This window comes from Panthera leo, chromosome B1, assembly GCF_018350215.1.
Source record: "Panthera leo isolate Ple1 chromosome B1, P.leo_Ple1_pat1.1, whole genome shotgun sequence".
Classification (NCBI taxonomy): domain Eukaryota; kingdom Metazoa; phylum Chordata; class Mammalia; order Carnivora; family Felidae; genus Panthera; species Panthera leo.
Window position 1 is genome coordinate 44,424,549 of NC_056682.1, and position 22,383 is coordinate 44,446,931.

At 38.6% G+C, this 22,383-nt stretch overlaps 1 protein-coding gene and 1 pseudogene across 4 annotated transcripts in view; both read right to left on the reverse strand.

Moving 5' to 3' along the window:
• DDHD2 (DDHD domain containing 2) overlaps nt 1–9,733 on the reverse strand; it is a 30,350-nt gene extending 20,617 nt beyond the window's left edge. For 3 of the 4 annotated variants that reach the window (XR_006201595.1, XM_042934819.1, XM_042934821.1), the window contains exons 1-8: nt 8,982–9,733; nt 8,611–8,713; nt 7,494–7,721; nt 6,377–6,567; nt 5,727–5,816; nt 5,054–5,174; nt 2,834–2,923; nt 1,755–1,890 (exon numbers count right to left, since the gene is read on the reverse strand). Coding sequence is in view for 3 of the 4 variants with exons in the window: in XM_042934819.1 (XP_042790753.1) it covers nt 1,755–1,890; nt 2,834–2,923; nt 5,054–5,174; nt 5,727–5,816; nt 6,377–6,567; nt 7,494–7,721; nt 8,611–8,713; nt 8,982–9,665 (1,643 nt within the window). In the remaining variant the exon portion in view is untranslated. The remainder of the gene's footprint in view (nt 1–1,754; nt 1,891–2,833; nt 2,924–5,053; nt 5,175–5,726; nt 5,817–6,376; nt 6,568–7,493; nt 7,722–8,610; nt 8,714–8,981) is intronic. The other variant, XM_042934822.1, reaches the window with a different exon arrangement.
• LOC122218864 lies at nt 1,233–1,380 on the reverse strand (annotated as a pseudogene).
• Nucleotides 9,734–22,383: the final 12,650 nt, after the last annotated feature.

The window sequence follows — 22,383 nt, forward strand, 5'->3', positions numbered from 1 at the left end:
TTGGATCACAAGTCAAATGATAAATGGATCAGCTCCCTTTCTCAATGCATCATTTCCAAAAGCTGAAAGAAGGCAAACAGAACTCTCATCCTGCAAAGGAAAACCATGCAGACATTATTATCTAAATCAACTTCGTTAAAGCTTTCTCAAGATACCCATAAAGATTCCTCAAAGACTCAACAGTTTCTGTAGTTTAGAGAGGCCAATATGCCCTTAGTAACCTCTTAGTATCAGTTCAGATAGGAGTATGAGCTCCATACCTAGTAAAAGCAACATAATACAACATCGGGCACATGCAATATGCTCAAATCACACAGAATTAAGAACTGAGAGATGCAGAAATTAGGAAAGCCATTTCCAAGATCAACATGGAAGTAAAACTACTTCCTTTATCTTCCAGAGAAGCATTTGCCAGTTCTATCCTAGAACTATATTATGAATACACTTCTTTTTGGAGAGCCTATAGATCTCTAGAATATCCTTAATATAAGGCAACCTTCTGACATTACCATAAAATCTATAAACAAAACTACTGGGCTTGTGACCTAAGAAAGCCATCACTTAATGGATGCCTGGGAGGCTCAGTTGGCTGAAAGTCCAACTTTGGCTCAGCTCAGGTCATGATCTTGCAGTTCAGTTCATGAGTTCAAGCTCCTCACTGGGCTCACTGCTGTCAGCGCAGAGCCCGCTTTGGATCCTCTCTCTACCCCTCTCTTGCTTGCTCTTGCTTAAAAAAATAAATAAAACATTAAAAAAAAAAAAAGCCATCACTTAAGAAGCGCCTGGATGGCTCAGTCAGTTGAGCATCTGACTCTTGATTTCAGCTCAGGTCATGATCCCAGGGTCATGGGATTGAGCCCCACTTTGGGTTCCATGCTGGGCTCATGGAGCTTCCCTCTGAGGGCTCCCCTCTCTCCCATTTGTGCTCTTTCTCTAAAACAAAATCAGGAAAAACAGCCATCACTTAAAAGTTGTACTAATTAGGGTACTGAGCCTGGGTGGCTGAGTAGGTTGGACATTGGACTCATCAGGTCATGCTCTCATGGTTCTGATGGTGCAGAGCCTGCTTGGGATTCTCTCCCTCTCCCTCTCTCTCTGCCCCTCCTACACACATGCTCGCTCTCTCTCTCAAAATAAATAAATATGAACTTTAATTTTAAAAAGCTGTACCAAAAAAATAAATAAAAAATAAAGTTGTACAACTATACTTCAAGTAATAAATGCTAATAATTTAATGTTTGGGGATTTCCTTTTTTTTTCCCCCCAAATGTGGACAAATGTTATCTAAATAAGATCACAAAAGGAACAATAAAATACTTTATATTAAGCTGATAAGAACAGATACTACACTCGATCTCAGCCAAAAGGCTGAGAAGCGATACAATAAAATACTTTATAAATCTTGAGGTAGGTTAGCTTTGACATCCAAAGAAGGAAATGCTTATACCATGGGAAGAAAGCAATGTTTGTTTTTAATGCTAAAGAAATAATATATCTGTAATAGTAAACAGTAATGAGCTAATAAAACATACTAGAAGATACACACAGCTCTTTACTCCTAACCAGGATAGTTAAACTATGGGATTGGTCAACATTTTAAAATGTTTCTCTAAGAAAAGGCACAGAAGCACACAAAATTTGCTGAAAAAATTTTTATACAATCAGCTATAAGCAGAAACATACCAACGGTATCAATAATCAGAAAACATATTACAATCATAGTTAACAACTCAAATATGAAAGGTATTACTCACACATCCACACCAGTAGAATGCAAAGGACTATGCCAGTTCACTGGAAGAAATTCTACCCTCCCAATCTGCTGATTTTCTTGGGCTTTCTTAAAATGTGTCTGTAGTAGGTTTAAGGAAACACTGCGAAAATCGTTAACTGAAAAAGAAATGAACTTATGCATCACCAGGGAAGCAATCAATTTATAGAATTAGGATACAACAGATCATGTAATAATATTCTATCTTCATTTGCTTAGAACACATATTTACCTGAGTCACAAAGAGCAAGTGGTATTCAGTGAATATTATCAGTGCATATAGGAAGAGCTATTTCCTTAACACAGAACTTTATTTTACCATATAAAACATTTTATCTAAAGAAAAGCTAACTTCAAAATTTCTATTATGTCATGGGGACTATTTTACTTTTTTAATAAAAGAGAAAAAAATGATTATTTCAATTGGCCTTGCAGTTACATTCCTATTCTAACTTTGTGGTTCTTATAAACAACCACAATCCAATATTTTAAATTAAAAAAATATATACACTATTTGAAATTCATACTACATCAATCTTAACTTTCCAGAACGTTTATGCTTAGAAGCATTAGCCAGTAGGATAAGATTCCCAAATTGGGACAATTAGACTCTTGAATATATACTGTTAAGTTTTAGAGACACTACCTTTCAAAATCAAGTTATACTAATGACCTAAATATCCCAAGTAGAACATCAAGAGCTTTATCACACTATAAATTACACAATGATTAAAGGTTCTGTTATCCATTTAAACTGTATCATTTTTTGGTTCCCTTTAAATTTGGAATAGAGGACCATCACATCATAAAATAATTTTATAAGAATTAAAGGCCTGTTCATTCAAGAATTATTAGTTAAGAATATAACTATTAGCCTAGGGAATTTACTAGTACTTTAGGTCTAAGTTAAGAAGATTTACCACCTTGCCACCTGTCTTTAGCTATCCAAATCTTATTATGCAGGTAAGACAAAAGATTAAAAAGACACTTTATCTCAGCTCATGGGAGTACAGACTAATATTCCCCTAAAATGATTTAATCTTATACACTCTGCAAACCTACCACACTGTACAATGCTTCGAAAGCGGAGATCACAAGCTGGTCCAATCCCATGGACTACAAAAACCAAGTGATCTATTTGTAAAGGTTCTCCTACAAATGAAATTAAAAAGACAAATTATTTTAGATACCTGGTCTTATATTTTAAAATCAAACATTCACAATGAATAGGTTATAAAGATAAGCAGATCACTTTAAAGGACATAAAACAGTCCTATATCTTAGTAAAAATACAGGGATTTTACTGTGTTTCTAATTTATCTTGACATAAGTCTGTGAAAAAACTTTTCAGTCTTTTTTAAACTTTTTATTTTGAAATAACTACAATCTTACAGAAAACGTGAAAGAATAGTATAGACACTTCCCTGTGCTTTTTACAAATTCAACACTTCAACGTTTATCACTTTTGCTTTATTATTCTCTATGTGTATGTGTTACACACACATTTTTTTTCTGAATCATTTGGAAGCAGTTGCATAGATAATCAGATTGCATACATCATACCTCTTTAGCCCTTTAAATACTTTAATGTGTATTTCCTAAACATATTTTCTTAAATAACCACAGTAATCAAATTCAGGCAATATAACATTGGTAGAACACTTTTATCTAATATTCCATTTTTATCAATTGTTCCAATGTGTGATGTGTATATAAACCCTAAATGTTTAAACTCATCTTTTTATTTTTATTTTTATTTTTTTTAAGTTTTTATTTAAGTAATCTCTACACCCAATGTGGGGCTCAAACCCATGACCCCAACATCAAGAGTCGCATGCTCCTCCAACTGTGCCAGCCAGGTGCCGCTAAACTCATCTTTTTTTAAATTTATTTATTATTTTTTTTTTTAACGTTTATTTATTTTTGAGACAGAGAGAGACAGAGCATGAACAGGGGAGGGGCAGAGAGAGAGGGAGACACAGAATCTGAAACAGGCTGCAGGCTCTGAGCGGTCAGCACAGAGCCCGACGCGGGGCTCGAACTCACGGACCGTGAGATCATGACCCGAGCCGAAGTCAGACGCTTAACCGACCAAGCTGCCCAGGCGCCCCTAAACTCATCTTTTTAAATTATAGTAAGTCTAGGGGCGCCTGGGTGGCTCAATCGGTTAAGCAGCCGACTTCAGCTCAGGTCATGATCTCGCGGTCCGTGAGTTCAAGCCCCGCGTCAGGCTCTGTGCTGACAGCTCAGAGCCTGGAGTCTGTTTCAGATTCTGTGTCTCCCTCTCTCTGACCCTCCCCCATTCATGCTCTGTCTCAAAAATAAACGTTAAAAAAAAAAATTTTTTTTTAAATTATAGTAAGTCTAAAATGTTGTAAGTATAGTAAGTCTAAGATAAGCCATCTTCTCTGCAAGATAAAAGGAATTTTATAATCCAGTTAAATATATTATAAAACCAACCATAAATGGACCTAGCAGGACAGCAATGGATAACCATCAAGGTCCTACTGACAAATACTTTTCCTTAGCTAAAAATCTTCAAGGACAGGAATTACCAGAAATAAATTGCCATTTTTTTTAAGTTATTTATTTATTTATTTTGAGAAAGCATGAGCAAGGGAGAGGCAGAGATAGAGGGAGAGAGAGAATCCCAGGTAGGCTCCAAGCCGTCAGTGAGGAGCCTGATGTGGGGCACAATCCCATGAACCATGAGATCATGACCTGAACCAAGATGAAGAGTCAGACACTTAACCAACTGAGCCACTGAGGTGCTCCTAGAAATAAGTTTCTAATCAAACAGGTGGAATCACACTTTTTAGAATTAGGACCAAATCAGTTCATTTGTACCTCGTGACTTCCTAATTAATACTGCCAAATTTTACCCATCCCACAATATATACTCAGCAACTTTAAAACAGACATTTAGATCTATTAAGATTCTTAGTACACGAAGCAATGCGGATCTCAACTCGTAAGACCATATGATTAAATCATTTTTAAGTTTTGAGGTAATCCAAATCCACAGGAAAAGGTCACAATTTAAGTAATAAATGAGTGTATCAGAAGAAAAAAACTGGGTGGGTTAGTCAGTTGAGCTTCCTGCTCTTGGTTTCAGCTCAGGTTAATGAGTTCAAGCCCCACATCAGGCTCCACGCTGACAGTACAGAGCCTGCTTGGAATTCTCTCTCTCCCTCTTTCTGCCTCTCCCCTTCTCTCTCACAAAATAGACTTTAAAAAAAAAAAAAAAGAAAAAGAAGAAAAGAAATAAATGATTAACATTACCACAATGAATGTCAACAGAGATGTTCTCAACCCCTCTCTTCACTGTTCTTGGTCGACCCTGTTCAGTGGGTGTTGAACCCCATTCATCAGACCCTGCAACTGGCTGGTAATGCACCATAAGCTTGAACAGAAAAGATCAAAGCATATATAGCAGATATATTGTACATTATAGACATCTCTATTTATCCCTCTTTGTGAAGGACAGGAACATGTCTTTCAAAACATAATACATAGTCAAATCTCAACTACAGTTTTGACATGCAACTCCAGTAGCCTGAAATGAGAACCCTGAAATTATAGGCCAATGTGTTACGCATTAAATACCTTATAATTTTGTCAATTACACCTCAATAAAGCCAAAAAAGAAAAAAATACATCAGACTAACAGATCTTTCAATAATACCCTACACATGTAAGATATGCTCACATGTGTGATATTCTTAATCTACAGTGGCATAATTTTCACTAAGAAAATTCTTTTGTATAAGCTGAATGAGGTAAAAAAATGATGGCAGTGGCTACAAGTTTTAAGATTCATAATTGTGAATGCTATATAAAAATGTCCATAGGTTAGCCTAAGTAGAATCCCTATGAAAAAGAAACCAATTAAGTTCTCCTTACTAATGCAATTAACCTTTAATCCCACATGAAAGAAAGGTTTCATTTGCTTCACCTTTGGATTGTGTAATATAATAATTTCTCTGTTAGGAGACTCCAGTTTCTTTTTCCATTCATCCAGAGTTACAGCAAGCATGTATGTTTCCTTAAAAGAAAACACCTTTCATTAGATTTCTCTAATAGCTTTTCTATTAAAATTAAACTTTTTTTTACAAGAATACCGCTAGATAAATCACTACATAAGAATATCCAACTCCAATTTATCAAATTATTTGAAAAATCTTTCAAAATTGCAACAGATAATAGTATAGAATAAAATTACTCCTGATTTTATCATCTAAACTAGATAAAATCATTGTTAACATTTTGATATACTTCTTTCAATAATATTAATGTCTACTCCAACTTAAAGAAAGCAAATTCCAGACTGTTTCCAGAGCCAGAAAAATAAAAGGCAAAAATGACCAATCCTGTGGTCATAGTTTAAATATGAACAATGATCACCATTAGGGGAAAAAAAATTTAATTTAAAGACAAAACAGGCATAAAGGCATAACTTTATCTTGAAACTAATTTGCAAAAAGAAATGCTATAAATGTAATCTGGATACAACCAAACTCTTTCTGGAAATTTCATTAAAATGAGTCGCAGGAAAAGATTATTAAATGAGAGAAGGAAAAAAGTGAAATGGGGTCAGGGGAATACCTCTAATACTTGGCTGAAGCTCTCAGAGTAGGGAACATACTTATTATCTTTGTCTCCCTTGTAAAACCAGGTACATCGTCTCACTTCTGATGCTAGCTCATCCCAGTATACAGCGTACCGCATCCTCTCCCCCAAATGCACATCATATCTGCCCCCATCGGTGGGGACAACTCTGCCATTGCAATCTTTTCCTATCAAGGATTGGAAAAGGGAAAAGAAGTAGATATATTAAAATAAACCTCCCAAAATACAATTCTGAGTTATATTCTAAATAACGTTATGAAACATACAAATTTTGTTTCTACCTGGCTAAACATTAAATAAAATGGGGGCACCTGTGTGACTCAGTCTGTTGAGCATCCGACTTTGGCTCAGGTCATGATCTCATGGTTCATGAGTTCGAGCCCCATGTCAGGCTCTGTACTGACAGCTCAGAGCCTGGAGCCTGCTTTGCAGATTCTGTGTCTCCCTCTCTCTCTCTGCCTCTCCCTCGCTTGTACTCTATCTCTCTCTCTCTCTCTATCAAAAATAAAACATTAAAAAAAAATTAACATTAAACAAAATGGAAATAATATTTTTTTACTACTTTATAAACCATCAAAACCATTCCTGGTTTCAATGATACATGAAAAAAATAATACCCAACACTGTTTTGTTCTTTTTCTGAGGAGAGAGAACAGTGTTTCATTAAAAAAAAAAAAAAAAAAAAAGTATATAAGGCTTTTTTATGAATTTTTTGCTTGAGGGACCAAAAGGTAAATTAATGACCATGACCATCATGATGTAAAAGTGGTTACTAGCGTCATTCTTGTTTCATAAAAGAAGAAAAAATAAGTGACAGTTAATTCATTCTCTTGCAATGTGACATCCCCCACTCTTCATAAACAAAAACTGAAACATAAGCTAGAACATAAGAAATAGTAGATAACTATGCAAAAATTGTAAGTACTGTTTTCAAATACAGACCAAATTCTTAAGTATTTTAAAATGCTATCGAGACAACCAGAAAAAAATCTAAAACTTATTTTTTTTAATAGTGCTCAATATAAGAACTATTACATCAGACTGAGAGAAATAGTATGTCTTTATCTAATACAAATCATCATTTTCATCCTACCAGAACCATAGGCGTCTTCCAGCTGCTGTGAATCCTCAGAGTTAAAAGGAATCCATGTCTCCTTAGAATCTATTATTTTACAATAGAACCAATGAGGAGAAACTGGTTCATACAAACTGCCAGCATCCATGTCTAGTAGCTCAAAGGAACTACATGAGTTTGGTGATGGGGATGGATCTGACTGGGACAATTGTTCCTGGTGTGACCCCACTGATGACATTTCGCTCTCTAAAAGACAAGATGAAAGAAAACTATCGGGAAAAAGTTATTTTCCTTCTATTAACACTGAAATTGCTCTCTCTCACACACATACCTGGTCATTTTTAAGGAACCACGTCTAAAAAAAATCTAAATCTAAACTGAAAATAGAAATAAGTTCTAAATTAAGAGCTGGATTTGAGAGGGAGCTTTAAACACAATGTTTCTTATAGTCAGACCAACCGCTTTACACTGATCTCCCAATCCTCTCAGAAAACTACATGGTTTTAATCAGACAATAAATTAGAAGACAAACCCAGAATCAGAAGAAACACATGGTCAAAAACTTGACGGCAACAAAGCATCTGATCCCAATTTCAATCTAAGTCTATTGATAAAGACAAAAAATTGACTCCAACTGTCTTAGTAACACCTGGATTTTAGGGCTCCAGACCCCTATCATTATACATTGACATGATTACCGGAATCTTAAAATACTGAAAATAAAACTATTCACTTAAGAACCTGTTACCTTTTATTGATCTTTGAAATGTGCTTAACCGGGGACTAGGGCACAAATTCCGAAAACACGAACCCCCGTTTGAGCCACTGCGCGCAAGAGCGCACCCACTCACACCTGCCAAGGCTCAGGTGAAAAGTAACAAGCGACCTCAAAAGCCTCCTTCCCTCAGAGGCGACTCTGGCCTACCCCGTCAACACTCAGACCCCGTCAACACTCAGACCACTCGTTAAAGGACAGCGCACACATCAAAGAGTACTCAAGCTCTGCGGAGAGTGAGCAACGTTATTGGTCTCTCTGCACCGAGCGCAGCGGGATGGCAAACACCCGGCTTCGCTCAGAGCGAACGCTCTCGAGGCTATCGGCCACTTTGATCTTTTTTTCCTAGCGCCAACTTACCTCGGCCACCTTGGCGTGTCCCTTCTCCCCACGACCCTGGGCCTTCTGCAGCCCGGATCTGGGACCTCAGAGCTCGGGGACCTGCCTCCTCCCGCTTCCAGCCCTGCAGAGAGGAGCGGAACCACCAATAGAAACAAGGTAATTTCCCAGTGCCTTACAGGGCGCAGTCGATACAAAGGGGGCCCTGACCGCTTTCCTAAGGACCGAGGTCACCCACCCCCGGGCTGGTACTCCCAGCACCCCCTTTCCCTGCCTCAGGCATCGCGTCCGACTCCGCCCCCGGCACCTCCATCCCGCAGTGCCTCCAACCCGCACCCCAGTGGGGCCTCCCTCAGCCCAGCGCCCACCCCAGCAAGCCGTCGCGGGCTCACCTGGCTGCCCCGCTGCCTTTCACACTCTCCTGTCCTCGCTGAGGGGGGCACATGTCCCCGCGGCGGCCTTTCCCCTGAGCCCGGGCGGGGCGGGGCGGAGCAGGGCGGAGCCTGCGGCCCCGCCAGGCTCGTGCCCAACACCGGTCTCCACTGCGCTCCCAGCGGGTGAGCGGCAAGCCAAGCTACTAAGAGCAAAGGTGAGGTGGCCGGGACCGCGGCGTGGAAGCGATGGGTGGGGCGAGGAAGGCAGCAGGGGACTGGCAGGAAGTGTCGCGAGAAGTGGAAGGAATCGCGCGAGATGTGGCTCCTTCCTGCGGGCAGGGAGCCGGAGCGCCGAGCGCACGGGCGGTGCGTGGGGCGTGCCTTGCCCTCTGAGCCGGCGCGCGGAGTCTCTGGCTGAGGTCGGAAGTCTTTGAAAGGCAGGGATGGAGGATGACAGGTTACGGGAGCATTTTGAGTTTCAGGGAAAGACAAAGCTTCTTCGGGATTAATCAGCCCATCCTCCTCACTTGGTAGATTAAATGGGAAAAGAGGCCCGCTGACTCCGGTACTATGTCGGACCGCACTAAAGGGCCGGGAATGGTGCCGGGAACCCGAGGGAGACGCAATAGAACGGTAGGGCGCTGGCAGCGGCATCGTCCACCCAGACTCCTGGGTGCACAGGAGAATGGATACCATTGGCATTTGCAAAGACAAAAGGGTTATCTCTGGGGCTTTCCCCCTCCTCGTTCTGTTTTATTAGGATTTCAAGGCTGCCAAAAAGAAAAAAAAAAAAAAAATGCAGAGGTGAGCTTCACCGGATTTAAAAGCTGCACGAGAGGTTGGAAACGAGATATTTTTGTCAAAACAAGATGACATAATTGAGGTGAAAAGTTTAAACGAATTTCCCACAGTCATGAAGCTAATGGCCCTGCCCTGCTCTCCTGAGTATTTAGTTTTATGGAAGACGTTGGCTCCTTTGGGTATTCTGTAAGATACTTGCCTGTTTTCTATCTAGATTATAGGGCAAGGGGTTCAGGGAATGTTTAGTTTTATTTCTTCAGAACCGAGAAAAAACTTAACAACACTTTAATTCTCTTACAGGTCAATAGCCACACACAGATATCCACAAGTTTACTTATACCTTCTAAAATTTATAACACCTAAATAGCTTCTGCTCTGCAGGAAGAGGGTGAGGAATGCCAGAACTGTCCCATTCTCTAGGATCTTGTCAGATGATTAGCTAATATCATAGACTAATAGCTGGCATTTGCTAATCTCATTACATTCTAGGTAGACTTGTAAGCATCTTACAGGTGTAATCCCATTTAGTCCTCCTGGCAACTTGATGAAGTACAGACTATGGTTATCCCTATTTGCAGAGGTAAAATGACTTCCCCAAAGTCATACTACCAGCAAGTGATGGAGTCAAAATTATAAACACAGTATCTATCTTCAGAGTCTCCACCTAAGTAACTTACCTAAAATCAGTTAACTGACAAAACTAGAACTTGAATTTAGATCATCTCTAAATCTCCATATCCTCTATACGAGCTGTTCACAATTTTGTTTTGGTCTCAAGAACTCTGCCCTGTAATTATTGAGAATCCTATAGGATACTGTTTATGTAAGTTATATATATCACTGTTTACTAGAAATTAAAACAAATTTAAATATTTACTAATTCATTTAAAATAACATTAAAAGCCTATTTCTTGTAAATTTTTTATGGAAAAATAACTAGTTTCCAAAATGAAAGGAAAATCAGAGAAAAGAATGACATTGCTTTACAGTTTTGTAAATTTCTTTAATGTCTAGTTTAATAGAAAACTGTTGGATTCTCATATTTGTTTCTGCATTCAAACTGTTAAAACTTTAGTTTTGGTTGATGTATGTGAAGAAAACCCAGCCTCCCTCAACTATGCTGTAGCTGGAGAAGGAGGAAGTATTTTAATAGCCTCTTCAGATAATTGTGGCTATTCTTTTTAATGCTACACTAAAATTCAACAAGTGGTGGCTTTTTAAAGGTTAGTTGCAATATGGAATCTGAAAACATATCAGTGAATTTTTTATACTCTGATACATTAAAATCCATTGGTCTGTTTTGCAGTTTGAGTGGATTTTTTACCTATATGTGATTTATGAGATCAACCATTGGTCATTTGGAAAATATCAGTTCACTGTGCTGTGCAGTCTTCCAAATATTAACACATTTCATAATACAATATATATGTATATTTTTTCTTTTTTTTTTTAATTACCATCAATCTCATTAGAAGAGTCTGTAAATATTGGGAAGCTGTCAAGCTCTTAGCAAATACAAGTTCTCTAAATTCTGCTTTTTTTCTTGAAAGGCCAGATTTTATCACAGGCAAGAAGTACTGTCAGTTGTTTTCCTTGAAGTGACCAGCTCACTTTGTTTTCAAGAAAAGCTCTGTCAAATAGCTAAATCTGACTAGTCCTAGTTTCTGTGTTGTACTTTTAAATAAAAACGTTGCTCCATGAAAAAAAGAGTAGCTAGTTCAGTCACCAATTCAAATAATCTTTCTTTTTCCTCAAGAGACCAGCATACTTTAGTATACAGAACTGTTTTATGCATACTATTTTGTCACATATAATTTGACAAGGTGTGAACGCAAGGGTTAGGATTTAATAAAATTAATAATTTGTACTTCGTGAACAGTATTTTTAAGTGAAATGTGCACTATTTTTATTACGGATGCATGGCAGTGCACAATACAGTGAATGACTACAATTTGTTTTTGTTAAGGTCAGGCATAAGGCAGGGTAAAGATAGGAGTCAGAGGCTTTATTTGGGAACTAAGGTCTCGGGCGAGGTTCCGTGACTCAGGGAGAGAGAGGAGTCAGGGAAGTCGCCCCCAGGTGTGGAGGGGTGGGCTTTTTAAGCTGCAGCGGTTCGGGTTTAGGTCCGGGTGAGCGTTTTTCCCGTCACGTCGTGCTGTCGCTTGGTGATTGGTTGACCTCCAATTCTTTCTGGCACCCTACTAGGGGCTTTTTGTTCGTTTGCGCTGGCAAGATGGCCGTCCCTTCTGTGGTTCCAAGGACATCCTCAGTTTTCACAATTCCTGCTAAGGCGCAAGCGTTTTACCCACCATTGCTTTTGCATCAACAGTGCAAATGTCAAAAACTTAGCAATGGGGCGCCTGGATGGCTCAGTTGGTGAAGCGTCTGACTTTGGCTCAGGTCATGATCTCGCGGTTCACAAGTTCCAGCCCTACATTGGGCTCTGTGCTGACAGCTCAGAGCGTGGAGCCTGCTTCAGATTCTATGTCTCCCTCTCTCTCTGCCCCTCCCTGGCTCATACTCTGTCTCTCAAAATAAATAAAACATTAAATTAAAAAAAAAAAAAACAGCGAAAAAAGCAAATTATGTCTTAGTATTAATAGTTTTGTTGTTTTAAATAGGCTCCATACCTAGTCCAGAGCCCAACACGGGGCTTGAACACATGACCCTGAGATCAAGTCCTGAGCTGAGATCAAGAGTTGGTTGCTTAATGGACTGATCTTATGATCCCTGAAAGGATCCCCAGCTTGCATGGACCATAGCAATTAAATGTGCCCACCCTGCAGCTTAGAATACAAAAATAATGGTTAACACATTACCTACCCTGAAGGAGTTTACAGTCTTAAGAGACAAGCAGATAAACAAATTAATGTATCTTGAGTGTCCTAAGAGACAGGAACCATATACACTAACAGTTCCAAAGGAGGAAGCAATCAAATGTCCTGGTATACTTCCAGAAATTTTCATTCGGTCAGTCTTTGATGGGATTCATGTATTTGCATTTTAAACAAGCACTCCAGATGACTTAGAGGCAGATAGTGTGGGATCTACACTTTAAGAAACACTGCCTTAAGCAGATAAATTTTAGGTTCCCAAGAAGGCCCAGTAGGTAGGCTCAGAAAGAGAATATTTTATGGTATATTGCTCAGAACACACACACACACACATACAATTTCACTGGCTATTGTTTACAGTTGTATATCAGATCCCTTATCAGAAAAAAAAGGCAAAATCTGAAACAAACCCTACCATTCCCTTTCAATTGTCTAGTGCAGGAGGCAGCAAACTTTTTTCTGTGAAGAGCCAGACAAATATTTCAGGCTCTGTGGGCCATAAGGTTTCTGTCACAACTAATTAGATCGCTTGTTGTAACACAAAAATAGCCAGAGACAAGAGGTAAACAGATGAGTGTGGCTGTGTCTCAACAAAACTTTGTTTGCAAAAGGAGGGGTTACATTGGGTCTCCAGTGCTAGGCAGTTTGCTGACTCCATGCACTAGTACAAAAGATAATGCTAATTGCCAGTAAGCTGCCTAAAGAGCAAAAGCAAGAGTCTAAGGGTCATGAAACAACTGGATTTTATATCCCGAGTTGGAAAAACTGCTAGGCATCAATTTTGAATTCCCATGTCTTTCCAAAATAAACCATATTTCAGCATCAAAATGTATGCGTTGAGTGCCTATCAAGGCATTAGGTAAGAGGATACATAGTTTTTGGAGGCAGGAGTCGTCAATACCTGGTGGACAGCTAGGCATCCTGAATGGAGAAAATTCCACCGTTGGATGGTCTGACTATAAAATAACAAGAACAGGGCTTCAGGCTGTGATGGTGGTTCTCAAATTCAAATGAATGGACGAATATGCTAAGTAGAGTCTTTAAAATGTAGATTTTTAGGGGTGCCTGGGTGGCTCAGTCGTTTGAGCATCCGACTTCAGCTCAGGTCTTGATCTCACAGTTTGTGAGTTCTTGTGAGTTCGAGCCCCGCGTAGGGCTCTGTGCTGACAGCTCTGAGCCTGGAGCCTGCTTGGGATTCTGTGTCTCCCTCTCTCTCTGCCCCTCCCCCACTCACAGTCTGTCTCTTTCTCCTTCAAAATTAACTAAACATTAAAAAATAAAACAATTTTTTTAAATAAAAAAATAAAATGTAGATTTTTAGATCCAACACCCAGAGCTTCTTATTAACTAAAATAGTTTAATCAGAGGGGTCATTGAATCTACATTTTAACCAAGAATATACAGGCAGCCGCTGTGAGGCAAAGTGCTTAAATCAAGAAACAGAAGGTCTGAGCTAGAATTTTGGCTATGCCACTACCTTTGTTTATAAGATAATATTAGGGGCACCTGCATGGCTCAGTCGGTTAAGTGTCTGACTCTTGATATCGGCTCAGGTCATGATCTTGTGGTCCTGAGATGGAGCTCCGTGTTGGGCTCCATGCTAAGCTTAGAGCCTGCTTGGGATTCTCTCTCTCCCCCTCTGCTCCTCCCCCACATGTGAGTGTGTGTATGCACATGCTCTGTCTCTCAAATAAACATTAAAAAAAATAAAAGAATGTAAGAACTAGAAGAAACCTTACTGATATCCAGTGTGATGTTCTCTTCCAACCCAAAGTTGGTAATTTTTATTAAGTCCGTCCATAAACCATTCATAAAAACACAATGTATTAGCATGGAGCCTGTATGGGATTCTCTCTCTCTTTCCCTCTCTCTACCCCTCCCAACTCACACACGTACACTCTCTCTCAAAGTAAATAAACGTTAAAAAAAAAAGAGTTGTTTTGAAAATTCATTGTATTACTTCATAGCCCCAAATGAATAGTTCCTGCCCTCAATTTAATAATCTTAGAATGTTTTCACTTTGAGGAAAATGATACATACTTTCCCTGTGACTTCTCTGTCTTCCTGCAATGAAAGCTGTTTTAGAGGCCGATAACCTAAAAATGTCAGTTTAAGCTGTGCAGCAAGCTGGCTTTCCACCAGCCCTGGGAGGTTTCCATCAAGGCTTCCTTCCTGTTGGCTACAGCTGTCAGAATGGGCTGTAGGGGCCCAGGGCAGGTGGCCTATGATAGGCCGCTTTGGCATATTGATTATTTAAAATAAAAGTTACTGAAGAAACAGCTGTGCAGGAAGGACACTCAGATTATCCTCTGTCTCTCTGAAAACAGGAAACAAATCTCCCCTGTGAAAGGTACACTCCCTGCACCAGGAGGTAAAGAGACATCCTTACCACCCAGAGCTAGGAAATCTAGAGCCAAGAAGGTTGTGTAAACAACCCTTGTTATTTTTTACTTATTTACTACCCCAACCCAAATTCTGTTTACAATTCCTTACTAATTAAACCTCCCAAAGTTAAATTTTCTGTGTCCTGTCAATTCCTCACAAATTTGTCTCTTTGTCTAAAAAGTATAAAAACTGGTTGCCTTGGTCACTTCTTGAGGTCTCAATTTCAGTATTGGGCCTCTGTGCACATGTAATAAAACTTTGGGGTTTTTTTCCTATTAATCTGTCTCATGTAAATTTAATTCTTAGTTCAGCTAAGGAAGACCTTAAGAATAGAGGAAGAATTTTTTCTTCCCCTCAGAGCCAATGTAAATGTAGCAAACACAAATGTAAAAATGTAACACTTTAAGAAAAATAACTAGGAGAGAATCTTCAGGAACTGGGGTTAAGTAAACCAGTGGTTCTAAGAGATTTGACACCAAAAGCCCAATCCTTAAAAGGAAAAAATGATAAATAGGTTTTCTTCAAAATTAAAAACTTTTGCTCTGGGAAAGACTCTGTTAATAGGATGAAAAGACAAGCTACTGGGGCATCTGGGTGGCTCAGTCGGTTGAGCGTCCGACTTCGGCTCAGGTCATGATCTCACGGTCTGTGGGTTCGAGCCCCACGTTGGGACTCTGAGCTGAGGCTCAGAGCCTGTGCTCAGAGCCTGGAGCCTGCTTCGGATTCTGTGTCTCCCTCTCTCTCTGACCCTCCCCCATTCATGCTCTGTCTCTCTCTGTATCAAAAATAAATAAAAATTAAAAAAATTAAAAAAAAAAAAAGAAAAGACAAGCTACAAAAATAAAATATTTGCTAACCACACATCCGATAAGAGACTTGCATCCAGAAAACAAAGAATTCTCAAAACTCATCAGGGAAGACAATGGAGCCCAAATGTGCTTTCAATACTGTTTTTCAGTAACAGGAGCCAGGGCTTCTTGGAGAAACAACTGATTCTAGGACTAGAACAGGACAAGCCTGGAAAAACCTTCTAGTACCAGAAAGTAAGGGAAGGGAGTCAAAAAAGCCACATACAATGACGACGGGAGGTATGTCAAAAGGACACAACTGAGAGCGCTCCCAACAGCCAAAACAAGAGAATTGGAGGAACAAAATAAATAAGGTAGTATTAGATCGTAACATAAAGTATAAAATAAGCATTTATGAGTCCATACTGATAAAAATGGTTACACAGACAAATAAATGGGAGAATAAATTTCCCTTGCAGGGAAATTCCAAATAATTTACACTCAATAATTTACACTCAAGAAGGTGGAGGATAGCTCCCTATTTCTTAAGTCATGTAGTGACTTCCTTCCAAAGAGTGTAGTATGAAAAAGGGGGGAAAAGTAATTTTATGGTGGAGAAACCCAACAAACACTATCTCAGCCAGGTGATTAAGGTTAACATCAACAGTATAAGTTACGTTGATAGTATATATGCATTTATATATGATGAGATGGGCACTTACCATCTCTGTGGTCTTCCTCTCAAAAACCCACAGCCCTACTGTATATGAGAAAAACATCAGACAAATCCCAGTTGAGGGGCAGTCTACAAAATCTGACCAGTACTCCTCAGGACTGTCACAGTCATCAAAAACAAGGAAGATCTGAGAAACTGTCACAGCCAAGAGGCTCTTACTATATGATGAGGAAATGTAATGTGGTATTCTTCATGAATGGGATCCTGGAAGAGGAAAAGGATGTCAGGTAAAAACTAAGGAAATCTGAAGACAGTATGCATTTTAGTTAATAAGAATGTATCATTATTGGTCCACTAACTGTGTCAAATGTATAACACTAAAGTGGTAATAGAGTGTGGAGTATATAGGAACTCTGTAGCATTGTAAGTTTTCTGTGAATCTAAACTATTCTAAAATAAGTTTATTAGAATAAGTCCCCCAGAAATGGGCAAAAGAACAGACATTTCACAGAAGAGAATACACAGATGGCAAATAAGCACATGAAAAGATGTTCAACATCATTAACTATCAAAGAAATGCAAAATCATTAAACCACAATGAGGTATCACTATGCATCTGTTAGAACACCGAAAATAAAAAATAGTGACACCATCAAATACTGGTAGGGATGCAGAGAAATTCATACATGCTGGTGGGAATGCAAAATGGTGCAGCCGTACTAGAAAAGTTTGGTAACAGCCTACAAAATTAAGCATGCAACCACTCTATGACCCAGAGCTGCATTCCTGGGCATTTTTCCCAAAGAAATGAGAACCATGTCCACACAAAAACCTGTACATGAATGTACATAGCAGCTTTATTCATAATAGCCCCAAACTGGAAACAATTAAGAGGTCTCCAACAGGTGAGTAAACAAATAGTGGCACATCCGTATCACAGACCACTACTTAGCAATAAAAAAGAACTATTGATAAGGAGAGAACTTGAATGAATCTCAAGAGAATTATGCTGAGTGAAAAAAAAGCCAATCTCTATGGTTACAATACTGTACAATTCTACTTATATAACATTCTTGAAACGGCACAATTCAGAAATGGAGAACAGAATGGTGATTGCCGCGGGTTTAGAATGGTGGGAAAAGAGAAGTAGGTGTGGCTATGAAAGGTCAATAGTGAAAATAATTGTGATGGTGGAATTATTCTGTATTTTGACTGTATCAGTGTCAATATACTGGTTGTGACACTGCAGTAAGTTCTGCAAAAATTTTACCATTGGGGGAAACTGGGTAAAGGATACATGAAAGCTGTGCATTATTTCTTAAAACTGCATGTGAATCTACAATTATCTTAACGTAAGAACTTTAATTTGAAAACATAATACCCCCAGTAAATTTGAATTTCAGGGAAACAATCATTTTTAGTATTGGTATATCCCATACAATATTTGGAATATATTTATTTTAAAAAATGATTTGTTGGGGCATCTGAGTGACTTAGTTGGTTAACCTTGATTTCAACTCAGGTCATGAGCTCATGATTCATGAGTTTGAGCCCCACATCGGTTCTGCACTGACAGTGTGGAGCCTGCTTGGGATTCTCTGTCTCCCTCCCTCTCTACCCCTCCCCTACTCACTCTCTCTCAAAAATAAATAAACATTTAAAAAAAAAATCTTCAAAAAAATGAGGTTATTCATCGGAAATCCAAATGTAACTAGGAGTCCTATAATTTATCAGACAATACTACTCAGCATTAGCTTATGAAGACAGAGTACATATTGCAAAAGAAAAGGAGATTTAAGGATTGGCTGACACAAAATGTGCTCTGAACCCAGAAACTCCTAAATCCTCACTCTCAGCAGCTGGGACCTCCTGCACCTCACATTTCCTGACAACAAATGTGCCCACTACTCCTGGTAAGAAAAGCCACATGGAGTATAAACCCTCCTGTTTACACACAGGAATGAAAATGATCAGATAATCTATCCTTCCCAATTTCAGATTTAAAAGAGCTATCCCCTGGGGCACCTAGCTGGCTCAGTCAGTTAAGCATCCAACTCTTGATTTCTGCTCAGGCGATGATCTCACGGTTCGTGAATTCAAGTCCCGTATCAGGCTCCTCACTAACAGTGCAGAGCTTGCTTGGGATTCTCTCTCTCCCTCTCTCTGCCCTTCCCCTGCTCGCGTTCTGTCTCAAAATAAATAAATAAACTTTAAAAATAAAAAGAGCTATCCCCCTCTAACAAAGATTATGAAAAAAACAAAACAAAACAGAATGGTCATGAAGCACTTTCTAGAAGTAATTTTGGGTCTCCAGTATAACACTAGAATCCAAGAACCACCAGACATCTAAGAAAATATCTCTAACATGATAAAGTTGAAGATCAAAAAAGAAAGGAAAATGCATTTTGGAGGAAATTCATTATTCAGTAAAAAGAAAACATCAAGAAATTATCATTAATAATCCTCCTCCAAGATAAGGTGCTTACAACCACAGACAAAAGCAGAATTCCATAAGGGAACACAGAGAACAAAAAAATTCTTAAAATTTAAAAATATAGTCAAAATGTAAAACTCCAAATGAAGATTTAGAAGATAAAGGTAAGTAAATCTCCCACAAAATACTGCAAAAAAGGCAAAAAATAAAAAAGAAAGCAAAATGAATCAAAGAACCAGCCTAAGAGGTCTAGACAGAAACAGGAATTCTAGAAAGAGTTAACAGAGATGAGGGTGATAGAGGGGCAAAATTAACAAAGTCAAGACAATGTCATAGGGCTTAGGGTATAAGTTTCCAGAATGAAAGGTACCCAGTAAAATGCACAAAAAACAGACCCACACCAAAGCTATATTGTTAGGAAATTTCATAAGAGAGGAGACAAAAATATCCTACAAGCTTCCAGAGAGAAGGATTTTATACAAAGGGTCATGAAAACACATTCTCAAATATGCAAGATGTTAAAAAAAACTATTTCTCATGCACCCTTTTGCAGGAAGCTACTGGGGAACATGCTCTACAAAAATGGGGGAATAAATTAAGAGAAAGACATAAATTACAGAAAAAAAGGAAACCAGCAGGAGAAGCCAAAAGAATCCCCAGGATAAGTAGAAGATCCCAGAATGACAATATGCACTAGGAACATACCAGTTCTACAGTCAGAAGGCTCCAGGGTAGACTTCTTCAGGAATTTGAAATTGACAAAATATATGTCTGGACATCTTAAAAGATTTACATAAATGATGAAGGGTTTGAGGTCAAATTAGTTATAAGTACATGAGCAAACTCAATAAATAAGAAAGGATTAATTGCAGGGAAAAGAAGTTCAGAAAAGGAAATGTACTCACAGTTTACAACATTACTGAGCTCTGGTTAGCATTTACATGGTCATAATAATGTACAACAAATCATCGCATAGATTGGGGGGTGGATTTTGAGTACGGGGGGGATGAGGACTGAGATGTGTGTATTGTAGGGGCAGAGAGTTAAACCTAAACCTCCACCCTCTGTAATAGAAAATCAGTAGAAATGACCTAAAATTGATAAATCAAAAGAAGCAATACAATTATGTCATTACAAAATATGGAGAGGCATGTGGCTGGCTTAGTCGGTACAGCATGCTAGTCTTGATCTCAGGGTTGTAAATTCAAGCCCCATGTTGGGTGTAGAGATTACTTAAAGAAAACAAAATCTTTTAAAATATAAACAAAAATTTAAAATAGGGAGATAACATCTAAAGGAGTTAGAAAAAGACCAAACACAAAACCCAAAACCAGCAAAAGGAAGGAAATAATAAAGATGAGAGCAAAAATAAATGATATAGGAACTAAACAACAGAACAAAAAATACAGGGATAATTTTTTAAAACCTCAGTTAAATGTCGTTGCTTGTGGGCAACAACCTCTTCGCCCTTGGCTGCAGCAACTTCTTATTTGACATGTCTTTGGAGACAAGGGAAACAAAAGCAAAAATGAACTACTGGGACTTCATCAAGATAAAAACCTTCTGCAAAGCAAAGGAAACAGACAGCAAAACTACAAGGCAACAGACAGAATGGGAGAAGATATTTGCAAATGAGATATCAGATAAAGGGTTAATATCCAAAATCTATGAAGAACTCATCAAACTCAACACCCCCCCCCCCCAAAAAAAAAAACCCCAGTGAAGAAATGGGTAAAAGACATGAACAGACACTTTTCCAAAGAAGACATCTGGATGGCTAACAGACATGAAGAAATGATCAATATCACTCATCATCGGGGAAATACAAGTAAAAACCACAGAGATACCACCTGTCAGATGGCTAAAATTAACAACTCAGGCAACAACAGATGTTGGCAAGGATGTGGAGAAAGAGGAACCTTTTTGCACTGCTGGTGGGAATGTAAACTGGTGCAGCCACTCTGGAAAACAGTATGGAAGTTCTTCAAAAAATTAAAAGAGCTACCCTACAACCCAACAATTGCACTACCAGGTATTTACCCAAGGATATAGGAGTGCTGTTCCGAAGGGGCACATGCACCCCAATGTTTACATAGCAGCATTATCGACAACAGCCAAAGTATGAAAAGAGTCCAAATGTCCAGTGACTGATGAACAGATAAAGAAGATGTGGTATATAGGGGCATCTGGGTGGCTCAGTCGGTTGAGTGTCCGACTTCAGCTCAGGTCATGATCTCACGGTTCTTGAGTTCAAGCCCTGCGTCAGGCTCTGTGCTGACAGCTTGCCTGGAGCCTGCTTCAGATTCTGTGTCTCCCTCTCTCTGCTCCTCCCCTGCTCTCTCTCTCTCTCTCTCTCTCAAATACATTAACATTAAAAAAAAATTTTTTTAAAGAAGATGAGGTGTATATATCTACAATGGAATATTACTTGGCAATTAAAAAGAATGAAATCTTGCCATTTGCAACAATGTGGATGGAACTAGAGGGTATCATGCTAAGTGAAATTAGAGAAAGACAAATATATGACTTCACTCATATGTGGAATTTAAGATACAAAACAGATGAACATAAAGGAAGGGAAGCAAAAATAATATAAAAACAGGAAGAGACAAACCATAAGAGACACTTAAATACTGAGAACACACTGAGGGTTACTGGAGGGGTTTTGGGTGGAGGGATGAGCTAAACAGGCAAGGGGCATTAAGGAGGAAACTTGCTGGAATGAGTACTGGGTGTTACACGTAAGTTATGAATCACTAAATCCTATTCCTGAAATCATTATTACACTACATGTTAACTAACTTAGATGTAACTTAAAAAAAAAATAATTAGAAAAAAAGTTGTTGCTTTTGTAAAAGAAAACACAGGACTGGGAGCAGAAGCATGGTCCTTGTCACAGAATTGACTCTTTAACCTTATAACCTCCATAGAATTATTTGAGTCTTTAAAACTCAACTTTTTAAAAACGAAAAAAAAAAAAAAGATGAAAAAGAAAAAATTCCAGTCATCAACTACCCATCTCCCAAAAAATGCCTGGGTGGTTCAATTGGTTAAGCATCCAACTGCAGCTCAGGTCATGAGCTCATGGTTCTTGGGTTTGAGCCCCACACTGAGCTCCACACTGATACTCTGGAGCCTGCTTGGGATTCTCTCTCTTGCCTCTCTCTGCCCCTTCCCCACCCATGCTTTCTCTCTCTCTCAAAATAAATAAATAAAACTAAAAAACAAAACAAAAAAACAAAAACCTTTTGTAAATGCCAATTTAATCTATATTCAACTTTTTAAAAAATCTTCCTACCATTAATAGAATTATAGTAACCACTACAGAACTGTTTTTAAAACCCTATTTTTTAAAGCATTTAGAAGAATTCCACACCAACAAAGTAGAAACAAGCATAACCCACCATACCAGATACTTCATTAGGGCATATCTGTCTAAATATTTATATTGGCATTTACATTTGAAACATTAGTGGCTTATTATAAAGAAGACATAGCTGTG